This window comes from Podarcis tiliguerta, assembly GCF_965153285.1.
Source record: "Podarcis tiliguerta genome assembly, chromosome: 5".
Classification (NCBI taxonomy): Eukaryota; Metazoa; Chordata; class Lepidosauria; order Squamata; family Lacertidae; genus Podarcis; species Podarcis tiliguerta.
Window position 1 is genome coordinate 38,811,719 of NC_139538.1, and position 15,590 is coordinate 38,827,308.

Here is a 15,590-nt window from a genome sequence, read left to right on the forward strand (position 1 = left end):
AAGCGCTCTTGTGAATCCACTCCCAGACCATGTCTTGCACTGCAGAATACTTCATTTCTTTCTGGTGCAATGTTTTATTGGGACTGGCATGCAGGATTCCAGGCTGCCTAGTACATACACGTCAATTCTGCAATTCTATTATGGTTAATTCTGCATGTTTCTCCCTTCTGATATAATGAGCAGGTAGGAGATGGATCACTGGATAAGAGAATGTAAATATCTATTGTCTGCCTTGTAACCTGGATTTTTTTTACATCTTACAATAGAATCATAGAATTGTAGAGTTGGGAAGGGACCCCAAGTGTCAACTAGTTCAGGCCCCTGAATCCTGCCCACAGCTGTCCGACCATGGATGGGCTTGAACCACCAATCTTCTGGATAACAGGCAGACACCTGGGAATAATGTGTTCACAATTACCAGATTCTGTCAGTATGCCAGTTGCGTCCAGGGTCCTTTACCTTGCTGCAGTTTCCCATTAGCAAAAGTCCTCTGAAATGATAAAGGAGAGTAAAAATAAGCTGAAACTAGGGATGGTATTCAATGCTAGTCCTACTCTGAGTAGAGCCAAGGGCATGACTAACTTGTGTTCATTCATTTCAATGAGTCTATTCTGGGTAGGTCTGATGTTACTATTATTCTTCCACTGCTGTGGACAAATCTCCTTACACCCAACTTTATCAAACTAAATTTCCATTGAAAAACAAATGATCAGCAACAGGATGTGTAAATGTTTGGGCATTTGCTGGAGAAAAGTATATCAGCAACTGGAGGCATATATGCGTGTAGGATGGTCAGATTAAAAAAAAACACAGAGATGTGGTTTGATATGCCATAACATGCACAAGCTCAGAGAATGATATGCATCACTTCAAAAAGTTGGGATGAGACTAGCAAGCTTTCTACACAAAAACACACCTGAGTGAAAGAAGTCATTCCCTGTAATGTGGAAAAGGCAAAAGGGAGAGAGAGAGAGAATGTGTTAAGTTTACCGTAATCACTGTTTTGCAAAACTGCAAAGGGGTGGAACGAAACTAGCAGACTTTCCATACAAACATCGCTTGCAGGAAGTGTTATCAGGAAACAGACAAAGTTCAAGGAACAGAAGGAATGCTTTTCAGCTTTCACTACTGCTTTTCATATGGGGACTAGAGAATGCAATTATTGTTGAAAATTTAAATTGTGTGGTCAGCCAGTGATATTGTACATGCCTTTATGCATGCAAGATGCAGTCATGAATGTGCTGGCTTTCTGTTATGATGCGGATCGGCTGTTCTAAGGTCTGGAAAGAAAATATTATATATGCACAACAGCCTTTTTCGGAATAGCAGGAATATTAAAGCCATTCTGCTACCTTCCTATAGTTATCCAATAATATTGTCAGGAAATACAGAAAAGGTTGTTAAAATAAAGAAGCTAGTTTTGCACATCCTAACAGGCTCATGCAAAAAATTAACTAGCGAAGCTTTTTCAGGCATTAACCTAAATGGTAGGAGTAGCTTCACTTCACCTGCTTAATTTCTTTTCAGCCACAGAAGTAGGGACCCCCCCCAAAAAAGGTAGCATTAGAACACACTACAATCCTCCCAACTTCAGGTGCTGAATACATGTGTGAGTGCAAGTAATCAAAAATCTGGGAAATAGGGTGTGGGGAAGTCTCAGCTTTCTCACTGGCTGAAGAATGTGTCAATACAGCAATGAATCCATTAACATGCTAGTACCCTGACTGTAAGGGATGCGGGTGGCACTGTGGGTTAAACCGCAGAGCCTAGGGCTTGCCAATCAGAAGATCGGCGGTTCGAATCCCGGTGATGGGATGAGCTCCCATTGTTTGGTCCCTGCTCCTGCCAACCTAGCAGTTCAAAACCACGTCAAAGTGCAAGTAGATAAATAGGTACCTCTCTGGCGGGAAGGTAAACGGCGTTTCCGTGTGCTGCTCTGTTTTGCCAGAAGCGGCTTAGTCATGCTGGCTTCTGGGCCCAGGAGTAACCCTGGGCCCTGGGGCCAGGAGTAACCCGAGTAGCGTGGTCCAGGTCCGGTCCCGAATCCAAGGGTTCCGTGAGGAGTCAGTCCAACAGGGCCAAGGCAGGACATGAGGCAGGAAACCAGGCAAGGTCAGGCACAAGGTCAGGTTCTGGCAAACAGCAATGTTGCTCTCACAACCTGGGGCGGGATCCAGCAGCCTTTTATCTCTGTCGGGGTAACGGCCAGTCCTGATCCCCCAGTGACTCCCCTTCCTGTCTCGCCCCAAGGCAAGCACTTCTCCTGCGAGTACTCAGGTCTCTCCTTCTCTCAGACCGCAGTCTCTGCAGCTCGGGAGATGTCGGTGGGTTACTAGACCCAGAGGCCACCTCAGCCTCTCCTGACCCAACTGGTAGTGGAGCAGCTGTAAGTGATTGCCCAGCTGAAGGCAACGAGGTAATCCCCGCATCTGGAGCCAGGGCAGGCTCAGGCCCCTGAGTCGGCCCAGCTGGTGCTTGTTGCAGGGGAACCTGTGCAGAATCAGGTCCCAGACTAGGTTCAGCTGCTGCCTGAGGCAAATAATCTGATGTGGACTGAGACTCCTCTGGCTCCAAGCCCAACCCCGAGTCCCAGGCCATCACACTGGAAGTTGTACGCCAGCTCCCTTGGCCAGTAAAGCGAGATGAGCGCCACAACCCCAAAGTCGTCTGTGACTGGACCTAATGGTCAGGGGTCCCTTTACCTTTACCCTGAGTGTGAACAAACAGAAGAGGCTGAATATGCAGCCAGTGATAACTGTGTCCCACTCTTTCCATCACAGTCAAACGATTTGACAAGCACCAGTATGTCAAACTTGTCTGTGTCAAGCTTCTTCAGCAAGTTCTTCTATAGTGGGATCATCTACAGTACTGACCAACCAGCACTGTAAGACAGATAAAGTGAGAGAGATTAAAGATTTAGGAATTAGTACTGTATCATGATTCCCAAGGATGTAGCACCTTAGACACATACAGTGGTACCTTGATTCTCAAACGACTTGGTACTCAAACAACTTGGAACCCAAACATTGCAAACCCGGAAGTAAGTGTTCCGGTTTGCGAACTTTTTCCGGAAGCCAAACATGTTCCATTTTGAGTGTTGCGCTTCCGATTTGAGATCCACGCTTCCGTTTTGAGTGCCTGGGATCATCTGTATGTAAAGTGGAGACTGTACCACACAGCTGTGGCCTTTCCCTTTCCTGTGGTTGAGCTCTATCTCTGTAGAACCACTCAAAGGAAAAATATCCCAAATGGTAGTGAGAGAATATGCATAGTTAAAGGTACGGTACATTTGCACAGCACTATTATGTGGAATATATTCTTTTGTTGCACACAGCCCATGACAGAATAGTTCTTGTTTCTCCGTCATCTTTTATTTTAAATCATTCCGTACAGTTGAAATACCAGATCAAATCATGCTGGGTAGATCACAACAATAACCGTTATTGTCCTTAACTTGAGATTTAAGCCTACACCAGTGCCAGCCAAGCTCCAGTTTGCCCTTCAACATCCTACACACCAAGTCGCCACAAGAGGAGTTGTGAGGAAGATGAAGATATGGAGTTACATCCATCTAAACAGAGAGAGCAACATCTGGGTATCAGCTGATTAGACATTGATGATTTTATTTTAAGTCACTTCTTACACCCAAAACACACTAAAGTCGTATGGCTGAATAGCTGTAATATTGAAGCACGTATTTGGAAGTGATGCTATTTTTTACCGCAAAGTTACCAGCATCTTGCTTATGCATTCTCTTGCACAACAGCATCCTACCGTTGCAAAATATTGCACCAGCAAAAAGTATGTTTCTAGCTTAGCACTACATTGGATGCATCACATTACAACATTTCCCTTTTTTTGCCCCAATCTGTGCAGTTCAGCACATTTTAAAGATGGTAGGGATCCTCTTGCCTTTTAAAGCTTCTTTCAAAACCTGGTAGAAGTTTTGATTTCAGCTTCAGACCTGGTGCCTAAAGGTGCGTAATGAAGGCACCAGGCCAGCTTCCCTGGGGAGAGCATTCCACAGACGGGGAGACACTGCATGAGTGTGAGAAAGGAATGGCATCAATTTGAGAAATGCGTGGCAGGGATGGGGGAACCCTTTTCAGTCCATGAGCTGCGTTCCCTGCTAGACAAACCTTTCAGGGGCCAGATGCGTTGGTTGGAGAGGCCGGAAGGAAAAGTTGGTGGAGCAATATATACATGAATTTACCTGCACACTCATCTCTATCATCCAGGCAGGGAAGAAGCATTATCAGAGTTCAAGGACACATTGCAGCTAGGCAAAAACACTCAAGGAGTGTGCAATGGAGGGCTGTGTTAAAGTTATATGCAGAGATATTTTTCTAGAAAAAGAGGTGCCAGAACTCACAATGAATGCCTTTATTCTTCTCTTATAATGGCAATGGTGCCCACCTGAGAATTCCAGCGAGTTCTGTCTGAAAAAAAGCCCTGATTATATGTTTAATGCACATATATTGCTGTGTTTATGTCTGTTGTGGGTTGTTGTTGTTTTGTATGGGGACAGAACTGGTGTTTTTCCACTGGGTGTGGTGGTGACTGCATCTGGAGCTATAAGCCTCCTGATTTAACAGGAGGTCTGAAATCTGAAATCTATGTAAATGTGTAACTAGAGCTGCTTACAACACAGAGAGAGAAAAAGGTGCTGTGAGATGCCAGCATGCAGAGAACAGGGAGAGGTGCATTTTGAATTTAGAGATAAAAACTATGTTTAAATTCCCTCTGGGATGAGGATTAGAGGGAGAATGTTTTAAAGAACTGAACCACTGCTAGTTCTTTTTGTCACTTTTGTAACATTTAAGTGTTTAAGACAGATGCTTTTCTGCAGTATAGCTTTTAAAAGTATTTTTTCCCCTACACAAGAGTCCAGATTTTGGACTTCCATTCTACAACTCTAAAAGGGTGTGGAGGCAGTGTCATCTAGGGAGAAGGGGTGTGGCTGGGGAAAGTCCAGAGGGCCAGATTGAAAGGTATAGAGGGCCACAACCAATCCCCTGGCCTCAAGTTAACCATCCACTGTCCAAACTGAGGGGGAAATACCTCCTTGGGGCAAAGTGTGAATGAGATCCAGGCAAAACTGAGATTAGCTGAAGAATGGAAGCACCTTTCAGTGATGCAGATTTTGGGTAAATTGTATCATAATACTTTCTCACATCCCAGAGAGTGATCCAATGTAGCCCGTTTATTCTGCTTGCGTTTACTTGTCTTCAAATGTCAAATTCACCTCTCCACATGCAACACTGAGAAAAGTTTTTAAGACAACACATTCTTCTCCCTGGACTGTGTATAGTCATGCACTCACAAGTCTTGTGGATACACAAGACAAACTACTACTAATAATATTCTTCTTTGCTCCTCCAGGAACATAATTTGTTGTTTACAAAGTGCCTAATAATGCTAGCACTCATCACATATGTGCTTGGTACATAGGTTTTTTTTCAGTAGATGGGCGCCATGATTTCATGTATTGTTGGTCAAACATTTTTTCCCTTTTTAATAGTGGTACCTCAAGGTTAAGAACTTAATTCGTTCCAGAAGTCCATTCTTAACCTGAAGCACCACTTTAGCTAATGGGGCCTACTGCTGCTGCTGTGCCGCCGGAGCACGATTTCTGTTCTCATCCTGAAGCAAAGTTCTTAACCTGAGGTGGAGTCTGTAACCTGAAGCGTATGTAACCTGAAGCGTATGTAACCCGAGGTACCACTGTAGTTGTATCCTCTTTTTGATTCCAGCTGCTTTTACCTATGGAGAAGAAAAGTGACCTGTGGCTTCTCAGCTTCCCACCACAGCCTGCTCTCCATGACACTGTTTCAGTGAGGCTGCTGAAATTGGATGGATAGCCTCTTCCAAAGCCAAGCAGCATGGTTCCAACAGAGGGTGGCAAAGGTGGACCAGTCCAAAGTGAGGAGGAAACCCTCACATAGGAAAGAGAATAGTAGGCTACAGGTTTGCATGGTGGTGTGGTGAGTTTTGTCGTGACTCACCTGATATGGCCTCACAACCCAGCTGTGGGTTCTGATGACCCACTGTAGGTCCTTCAGTCTGTGGGTTGCAGACATAAGGTGTAGATTAAGCTGCAGAAGGTGGTGCATAAGAGCCTGCCTTGGGCTCATATTGTTATGACCCAGTTATGACCCAGTTTGGGGGTCAGAACTGGATTGTGAACTTTAAAACAACAGCATTGCTGTGTGTGCCAAGGTGATCAGGCCTCAGACACACAATTCAGGATCTCTCTTTGCAAGGAAGAATATAGACAAATAGCCAGACTAAAGTTGAAAAGCTTTATTTCCTGATCAAACATTTACAAACTGGGCACCCTTTCTGGAAAAGAGTAAATAAAAATTCGAGTGAAGGAATCATCCTATCTAAGCAGATTAACCCTAATCCATACACAAGCAAAAATAGAAAAAGACTGAGGCATGAGAAGGTGTTGCAGACACATTTGCCACTATGGACAAGGCCAGCCCATCCACGAGGTCAGGTGAGATGACTGCCTCAGGCGGCAGGATCCACAGGCGTAGCAGATCCCAATGTCAATATTTATTCCCCACTTCTTCCTGGTGTACATAATAATAATAATAATAATAATAATAATAATAAAAATAAAAAATTTTATTTATATCCCGCCCTCCCCAGCCGAAGCCGGGCTCAGGGCGGCTAACAACACTAAAATAGTGCAACATTATAAAACATTATAAAAAATTAATTAAGATCAAATTGAAAATTGATGGCAACCATAACTAAAGTTTTGTAAAGATTGCCAAAGGAGGGAGTCAGGCTGCACCCTGACCAAAGGCCTGGTGGAACAGCTCTGTCTTGCAGGCCCTGTGGAAAGATGTCAAGTCCCGCAGGGCCCTAGTCTCTTGTGACAGAATGTTCCACCAGGTTGGAGCCGCAGCTGAAAAAGCCTTGGCTCTAGTTGAGGCCAGCCTAACCTCTCTGAGGCCTGGGACCTTCAAGATGTTTTTATTTGAAGACCGTAAGTTCCTCTGTGGGGCATACCAGGAGAGGCGGTCCCGTAGGTACGAGGGTCCTAGGCCGTATAGGGCTTTGAAGGTTAAAACCAGCACCTTAAACCTGATCCTGTACTCCACCGGGAGCCAGTGCAGCTGGTATAGCACCGGGTGAATGTGATCTCGCAGCGAAGACCCCGTAAGGAGTCTCGCTGCGGCATTCTGCACCCGCTGGAGTTTCTGGGTCAGTCTCAAGGGCAGCCCCACGTAGAGCGAGTTACAATAATCCAGTCTGGAGGTGACCGTCGCGTGGATCACAGTGGCTAGGTCAGGGCGAGAGAGGGGGTGAGGGGCACCATTTGGTGGTTTGCCTCAGGTGTCAAAATGTCTAGCCCTGGTCCTGTCTATAGAGGTTTGCTGGGTTGCCTTCTCCCAAATGGCACTGAGACAGAAGTTTTACACAGACAAAGATGGGAAGCAAAATCCTCTCCAAAAGGATCCAGAATGTCATAATGTTGCAAAAGCAGCAAAATCCATTGGCCAAATCCAGGGTTGTCCTAATGTTGTCCTCTCCTCATTTCATGAGGCCAGTGCAAGCAGCAAAGTCCAGATTTGCTTGCATCGCAGTTCCAACTTGATTCTTCACACCTCTCATTTACCAGCCCCAAGCTCAGTTCTTTGTTCTTAGCCCATGGAAACAAACAAAAAACCCCTCCAAATGCATACACATATACACATCCTTTCAATTATGCTGTCACTAAACAGAGTTGCTAAGGACATTTTGGCTTGGTATCAAGGTTACTGCTAAGTTTTCAGTCTATCTGGTTCATAGGCACTTAACTTTAAAATGAAAACACAGGGTAAAGTTAAGAGGTTTTAAAAACAGCAAGCAAGTTAGCACCTTTTGGGATGGATGGCTCACAAGTCGGAAGACGGAACGTAAGTACCGTATTTTTTGCTCTATAAGACTCACTTTTTCCCTCCTAAAAAGTAAGGGAAAATGTATGTGCGTCTTATGGAGCGAATGCAGGCTGCGCAGCTATCCCAGAAGCCAGAACAGCAAGGGTGATTGCTGCTTTCAATGCGCAGCAAATCCTCTTGCTGTTCTGGCTTCTGAGATTCAGAATATTTTTTTTCTTGTTTTCCTCCTCCAAAAACTAGGTGTGTCTTGTGGTCTGGTGCGTCTTATAGAGCGAAAAATACAGTAATTGCTTACAGAATAGAAAACACTTCCCAAAATTTCTAAACAAATTTGACTTCCACTACTTTTCCATCTACTGAAATTACCAAACCCTAAAGAGAGAAGATATCATAGCATTCACTTTGATATACTGTATATGGAGACCATTGCTTGATTTAGTTCTATTTTACCATCACCTGTCAACAACCAACTTTGCATTCTGCTAATGTGACATGAAGTGAACTACTTTTCCTCAACAATCTTCTTGAAAAGATCTGGGACATGAATTGCAGTGTATCAGTGACCTCTCTCCTCACGGCACACAGAGCACACAGCACACAGGTCATCTGGCTGAAATGGAGAAGAAAAAAATACAACACCTGTCACTGTGAAAAATAAAATTATTGAAAGCATAAGAGAGAGACAGAGGTTGTAATATGTGGTATTTCTTGTCAATATTCGCCGAAAGGAGGTTTAAAAATACTTTAATAAAGAATATTCAGTTGGCAGGTATATCAACATCATCAAAACATGTAATGGTGTGGGGAAGAAAATATAATTTGAAACAGACTTTTTTATTTTTGCTTCAACTGATAACGTCTAGTAGTTTCCTTTAAATGTGATCCTTCCTCTTTTCTCAATTCAATATTTTTGTGTGGGAATGAGAGGTGCAGGAAGCAAACGCATGCAACATTTCTTGGACCCTAAGGTGAGGGTGTGTAATTAAGTGTGCCCTTGTAAATGCTCTCACCACTGATCAACTGCCATTGGTAGCACTAGTAATGGTCATGGTTGGCATTTCAGCTTCTGAGTAAAGAGGATCTCTCTGTTGCCTGTTTTGGATTTCCTCCCCTCATATGTTGCATGTGTGAATCCCATCCATGAGGTCAGGCCAAGCCATTTGCCTTGGGCGGCAAATCTGTCCGCCTAACCCACTGTTGTGCAACGGGGGGCACAGAAATATCTTAAGGAATAATGTGTGTGCATGGGTGTGCCATATATGTGGAAAACACAACCATCTGGTAAGAATGTCTAGTAATTATTTACCTTCTGCATTCTTGAGGATTCCGGTTGCGGCTTCAGTATTTCTCCCCACTGAAACAATCACATGTATTGAGTTTATTCTGAGGCACTCAAAATGAACACAAAATAAATTAGAGCCATAAGTAGCACCTTACTATAAATCACTGTTTAAAAGTCAGTAGGACGACATGCCATTCTGCCAGGACACTTTGCTACTGATCTTAAGGTGGCCATACTTGAATAATGTTTTCATGCAACAACTGTGCATGAAAATTATTCACATGTGATGCAAGATATTATACCAGTCATAAGAATACAATGTGTGGATAACTGGAAAGCCTTGATGTTATCACCTGAAATTCTTTGGCATTACAAGTAAAAACCGATTTTTAAACATATTTTTATACGCGAACTGCATACCTTTATTAATGTTTCTAAGGAAATCCCACCATAATGGATACATCTTCTCCAGGCTTTTGAACTTTTATATCCTCCTTTAGCCTTAAATTCTGATGGTGTGAACCATTTTCCATCGGAACCCTTGATACATTTCCCTGAAACACCTATGACAAACAGATAAGTCACATCAATGTAACACACTTATCCTGTCTGGCAAATTTCACTGAAGACAGAAAGAAGTTCTGTCAACAGGAGATTCTTTTCCAATATCTACTTAGGAAAAAAGATATGAACAAAGATTGTGTCATGAACTAGGGCTGTGCACCAGAGTTGGCCAAGTCTTGGGCCAAAACTGGCATATTAGGAGGGACTCTGGCATCAGACGAATTAGATACCAACGAACACAGATCACTATAGGCCAGGCTGGATGGCCCAGAGCAATCGGTGGTTGTCAAGGGGTGGGGCATTAGGCAGAAAGGAGAGGTGGACATCATGCAGGAAAATCACAATAATAGACCCTGACTTACCCTTACTTCTGGGATTAGGAAGGAGCCTGCTACCTGAGCCTGCTTCCTGAGAGAAGCCACTTGCTAAGGAGCAGGATTAGCACCTCTGTTGAGCAGTTATTCAGTGGAAGCACCTATTCTGTGTGGTGCAGGGAATTCCTTTGCTAGAGGCTTCCCAGCAGAGAAACTGCTTGCAAAACAATAGCATAGACCAGGCAGGATTGGAGTCTCGCTCACTGATGCTGCAGCTGCATGGTGCTTTTTGCAAGCAGCTTAAATGCTAGGTGGGGTGGGGGTCCCAGTGTTGATCCAAGGTGGGTCAACCTGACACCCTCCTCCCAAATCAGAGCTATGGGGCAGATTAGAGGGGCACAGCCCTAGAATGAATGCTGGGAAGGAATTTCAGCATGGGGCTTAAGGAGGGCTTCTCCAACATCTCCTTTGCACTTGGACACAGAGAAAAGGCCAAGAGGCTCCTTCTTCTCAAAGCCAGGCATTCTGGGCAACATGGCCAGGCCTTGTGCTATTGCACAACCAAAATATTTTCATCTGCTGTTGGTATCACATTCCTTTAGCAGATGCAATCCCATGTATAATTATATTATTCCAACTCAATGGTTACCTGCTGTGAATCTATTCTTATAGAAAACACCTTTGCTTCTTCCACAGCGTACTTTCAGTGTTCGGACCTCAACACTCAAATCTTGTATTTCATTATTCTGCATGCCTTTTCCTAGATGAAATCAAGAAATATATGTCAGCTGTCGCAATACCCATGTTTTGGCCTTCCAGAGAATGACAGTGGTCTTACCAGATTATTGATCCTGCTAAGAGGATGGGGTACGAAGTGTGCATTCATGTCAGAGTGGAAACAAAACACTGTGACTGCCCCAAACCTTTGCAGGCACAAACTCACTGAAAGCAAGATTACATGTGACTGTCCTGATAGCTTTACTAGCACAAATAATCAAGAATGTGGTAATGAAACAGGATGCTCTGTCCGTCATTTACGGACTTTTACTGAACTCACTTTGTTGCTCCCCAGGGGACGCAGGTTTCCTCATTTCTCCCTGGAGTACTTTGCTGCAACCAGGTACTGCGGCAGAACTATTCTGAGCATGCTGGAGAACTGAAGAGGACACGTGTTAGGAAAACAAGGGCATTGCCACCTTAATGTTAAATTAATTGGCTAAAATGAATTGTAAATTATTTGTAGCTTATGAAAGAGCTGAGAGGTTCAAGTAAAGTTCAGGTGTAAGGTTTGCACAATCTTAACAGTGTCCTTAGTTCTTCTAAGGTGGCATCACCAGCTTTGAACTGTTAAGTTCATGCACACACTCTCCACATCCCCATGGCTTTTAATCTTTCACTCCATTCAGCTCATAAAAATATACATACATTGGTTGCCTTTTTGCTACTGAATTGAGGTTTTATTGTTGACATAGGTCACCTGAAAGTGTGTCGCCTTTAATATGGGCCTGCCCATTCACTGTCATCGCTGAATGCCTTTTCTAATCATTGTATGTTCTGCAATCATACACCTTACGGTGGCTGGAAGGACCCTCTCCACTATGGCCTCCACATTATGGAATTATCTCCCCTTGCAGACACAATGGACACCTATGGTGCAGGTGTTCCACCTGCTGGTAAAAACTACAGACATTCCTAGACACTAATTCTTACTATTGACTTTACTGAGTTTTGAATATTCTGGTTCATGTTTAATTATTTTAGTGTAGTCATTTTACTTTGAATAACCACCTTGCTATTTTTCACAATAAAAGGCAATCTATTGGAAAAAGTAAACAAAATACATTATTATTACTATTATTATTATTATTATTATTATTATTATTATTATTATATCCTAGGAGACAGGCAGAGGGCCGAGGCAAAGTTAATGCATGGCTTCTACACGATTTTGTGGCCCAAAGACTGACTGACTACCGTTTCTCAGTAAATGCTGATGACTTTTCTATCTTTAAGGCTTATTTGATTGGTTTAGCACAGCCAACAAGATAACTTACCATTTTCTAGGCTTTCGTATAATGGCTGTAAATTTTGATATGCTTCCAGGTTCTCCTTGCAGAAGATCTCCTCTATTGCTAACACATTGGTCTGAATGCTCTCAAGGACATCGTATACCACTTTAGAAATATCATTTGGTTTTGCAGTTACATTATCATACCAATTCTAGAAAGAAACAATACAGGCTTTTAAAACATTTTTAGAGAGAAAATGCAAAGTAGCTTTCCTATTTCCCACCAGATCTAATAGCAGATTACTTGGGTGGTTATCCCAGCACAATCAAAGGAAGCAAAAATTGTCAAGGCAGTTTTATCTTCCTTTGCCAGATTCAAATACCCTGCAGAATTAGCATCCCTCAGACCAGCTAATGTCCTTTCCTATGCTTTTTATCAATGCCAGAGAAAGCCTCAAGGCATTTGGCCAATTGTTCTTCAGAAACAAGCCACAATCGGCTGTTGTTATGGGGTTTGTCTTCTTTGTTTTTTCCTGTGGCTCACATCTCCCCACTAACTTGTAAGGTTTCTCCTTCCGTGCAATGTTTTTTGTTGCTATTAGAACATTTTTATACCAATTGCTCCTAAACAAACTCAGGAGCGATGAATGGAGGCTACTCTCAGAATCCCGTGGGGAAGGTTAGGCTGGGAGAGTGCAAATGGCCTATGTTCACCTAGTGAACTTCATCATAGAATCATAAAATTGGAAGGGATCCTGAGGATCATCTAGTCTAACCCCGACTGAGTGAAGTTGGAGTCCAGATCTTTGCATCCAAGTCTGGCTCCCTGTTCACCATACTGCACTGCCTCTCATGCTGTGCTCCACCTATAACCCAGAAAACCTTTCTGGTTGTAGGGACAAAGATTTCACACTCTTAGTTTAGATGGACTTCACGTGTCCAGGTGGAGTTTTAAAAAATAAATTCAATGCCTATAATAATCACCTTAAAATCTTCTTCGGATATTCTTTTCTTGTCTCGCAGGAGATAGAGAAAAGGGAAAGTATCTTTGATTGCCAAAGAAATCTGTACTTTATGGGCTCTGAACCACCAAAAAATTTCATCTGAAGTACCTGGAGCAGACATGCTATAAACAAAGCAAGAAGTACCAGAACACAAAAAAGTCAATGAAAGCAATAAATAACATGGCTATTTAAAGAAGCATTTCAAGCTCAAAGTAAAGAACTGTATAGCATATAAACAGAAAGGTCGCATTAGAAGAAGAAAAACATGTCTGAGGCTTGATAAATCTCTAACCTCAGATCAGGCTGTAGAATTGTGCTGCTATTTTTCTACTTCCTACTTCTACTCAGCTTTAGGTGTTCTGTGTGACTATTAGTAACTTATATGGCTATCCTTCTATATTTACTTTGAGTACCCAGCTGTAGCCAAAGTGAGATCCCAATGTGAATTTAGGAGCATGGATGGCTTCAGTTTAACTTAGATTAGCAAGAGTCACAAATAAACTAGGGGTGGAGGTGAACAGTGTTCAGAAAGAATGAAAGCTCATGAGTTTCATTTCAATTGCACCCTTCCTCCAAGGAGCAAAGGGTAGCATACCAGGCTCTCCACCATTTATTTTATCCATACAACAACCCTGTGAGGTAGGTTAGGTCAAGATAAAAGAGACTGGCCCAAGATTGCCTTCATGTCTGTCGGGGTTTCAACCTGACTCCACCCCAGTAGCCAGCCAACATTCTGATCACGCCACCAGATCCCTCAGGTCTTGGAGATGCTAAAAACTGTCTGTGCCCATTGATGGCACACTGGCAGTCTGAATTGCCAGCAGCAAACAGAAGCTAGCCCTTTAGTCCAGTAAAATTAGTGTTTGACCAAATATCTGTAATAAAAAGCTGGACATTTCAGTTGGTAGCTCTGACAAAGGTATCAAAAATCCCCCCAACCAATTACTCAAAATTATCTCCTGAGTTGTTCTAAACATTCTGGGTGCAAGGATATTCACTTTGCTTTGTTTCAGATGTGCCTTATTAGTTTCAGAGCTACGGGTGTTTCTACTTCAGCAGCCACCGAACTTCTGGTACTCTCAGAGGTAGAAAATGAACACACCCTGCAGTTTTCAGCTTTTTATTCCAAAATGGAATAAAAGGTTTTAGGGTGTGTTCCTAACAAGTTTGCTTCCTTTATTCAGACCGCTTACCAGGGGAGGAAGAACTGACTTTATCGCTTGAGGAAAGTGAGCACAACTTGTTTCTTTAGATTTGAAACAGCTTGTGAGAGCTCTGGCCCCCCATAAGTAAGAGCAGGAAGAGGAAATGGGGTTCAGATGCGCGGTGCCCCTTTTTGCCCCTTCGTATGGGAGTGACGGGGAAGGAGTAGACGGACGGGAAGACATAAATCTTGCCCGCAACAGACGTGTCTTCATTTTGTTTTGCCCTTAGACCAGTTTATTGGGCACCCCTCATCCCCAGTTTGCTTGCACGAAACTTAGGCAGAGGCTCGATTCTCCCCAATCTCTTGACGCAGCGCCGATTCGGATTTGTTTGCTGCGTTAAGAGGCGCTTCCGGAGTCTGTGGCAAGATGGAGCCAAGCGCAGACTGGAAGCGCGTTTCTCCCGGAGTGCTTGTCTGCTTCATGGACAGAGAGATCAAGGGGGTTCTAGTGGGACCGTGCGCCCTCCGAGGAGACGGGGGACCTCCATGCCCCACGAGCCGGAGATAACCAGAACTCTCCGGAGCAAGTGATACTTTACGCACTTGGCACGACACGCGCGTTTTAAAACGGATCGGTGGGAATCAAGAGACGGTCCCTTCTATCAAGTACAAAATGGTGACCCGAAGAAGGCGACGCCCAGAGCCTTTTCCTTTGCGATCAACCAGTCCCTTCACTTTGCGATCAACCAGTCCCTTGACTTACCTTTCCCCTTTTTCCTCAACCACCAGGTTGAAGCAAACAGATGGACTCGGCCTCAGGATATCGCCCAATAAAAGACAAAGAAGAGAGAATGAGGGAAAGTTCCTCCCCGTCGATTTTTGTCTCGAGGAAAGGAAACTGAAAGTATTCCTCTTCCAAAGGTCGGCGCTTTTGTCGCGAGCCGAGACTCGCTGTTCGAAAAAACCTCTCGCTTAGCTGGTTTAAGAGGAAGGAAAGCACAATAAAGAATTAACATCCTCTCCTTTTTCACCCATGGCCCGTATAGTTAAAGCTATGGTTTTCCCAGTAGTGATGTATGGAAGTGAGAGCTGGACCATAAAGAAGGCTGATCGCCGAAGAATTGATGCTTTTGAATTATGGTGCTGGAGGAGACTCTTGAGAGTCGCATGGACTGCAAGAAGATCAAACCTCTCCATTCTTCAGGAAATAAGCCCTGAGTGCTCACTGGAAGGACAGACCCTGAAGCTGAGGCTCCAATACTTTGGCCACCTCATGAGAAGAGAAGACTCCCTGGAAAAGACCCTGATGTTGGGAAAGATGGAGGGCACAAGGAGAAGGGGACGACAGAGGACGAGATGGTTGGACAGTGTTCTTG

The 15,590-nt window shown here is 43.7% G+C and overlaps 1 protein-coding gene across 1 annotated transcript; it reads right to left on the minus strand.

The window, feature by feature from the left end:
• Positions 1-8,209: 8,209 nt before the first annotated feature.
• Positions 8,210-14,985, minus strand: LOC310678874 (nuclear body protein SP140-like protein). Its single transcript, XM_083443397.1, has 8 exons — positions 14,978-14,985; positions 13,048-13,189; positions 12,110-12,275; positions 11,113-11,211; positions 10,705-10,815; positions 9,598-9,740; positions 9,202-9,249; positions 8,210-8,505 (listed from the first exon to the last, which is right to left on the minus strand). The coding sequence occupies exons 2-8, from the start codon at positions 13,186-13,188 to the stop codon at positions 8,452-8,454; spliced, it is 762 nt and encodes a 253-aa protein (XP_083299523.1). The 5' UTR covers position 13,189; positions 14,978-14,985; the 3' UTR covers positions 8,210-8,451.
• Between the last annotated feature and the right edge of the window lie 605 nt (positions 14,986-15,590).

Bases quoted from the DNA above. Each gene is read 5' to 3' on its own strand.
- LOC310678874 (XM_083443397.1), bottom strand. From the start codon at position 13,188: ATGTCTGCTCCAGGTACTTCAGATGAAATTTTTTGGTGGTTCAGAGCC. The intron at 11,212-12,109 runs GTAAGTTATCTT...TGTCCTCTTCAG, and splicing joins ATACGAAAGCCTAGAAAATG to TTCTCCAGCATGCTCAGAAT. The intron at 10,816-11,112 runs GTGAGTTCAGTA...GATTTCATCTAG, and splicing joins GTCCCCTGGGGAGCAACAAA to GAAAAGGCATGCAGAATAAT.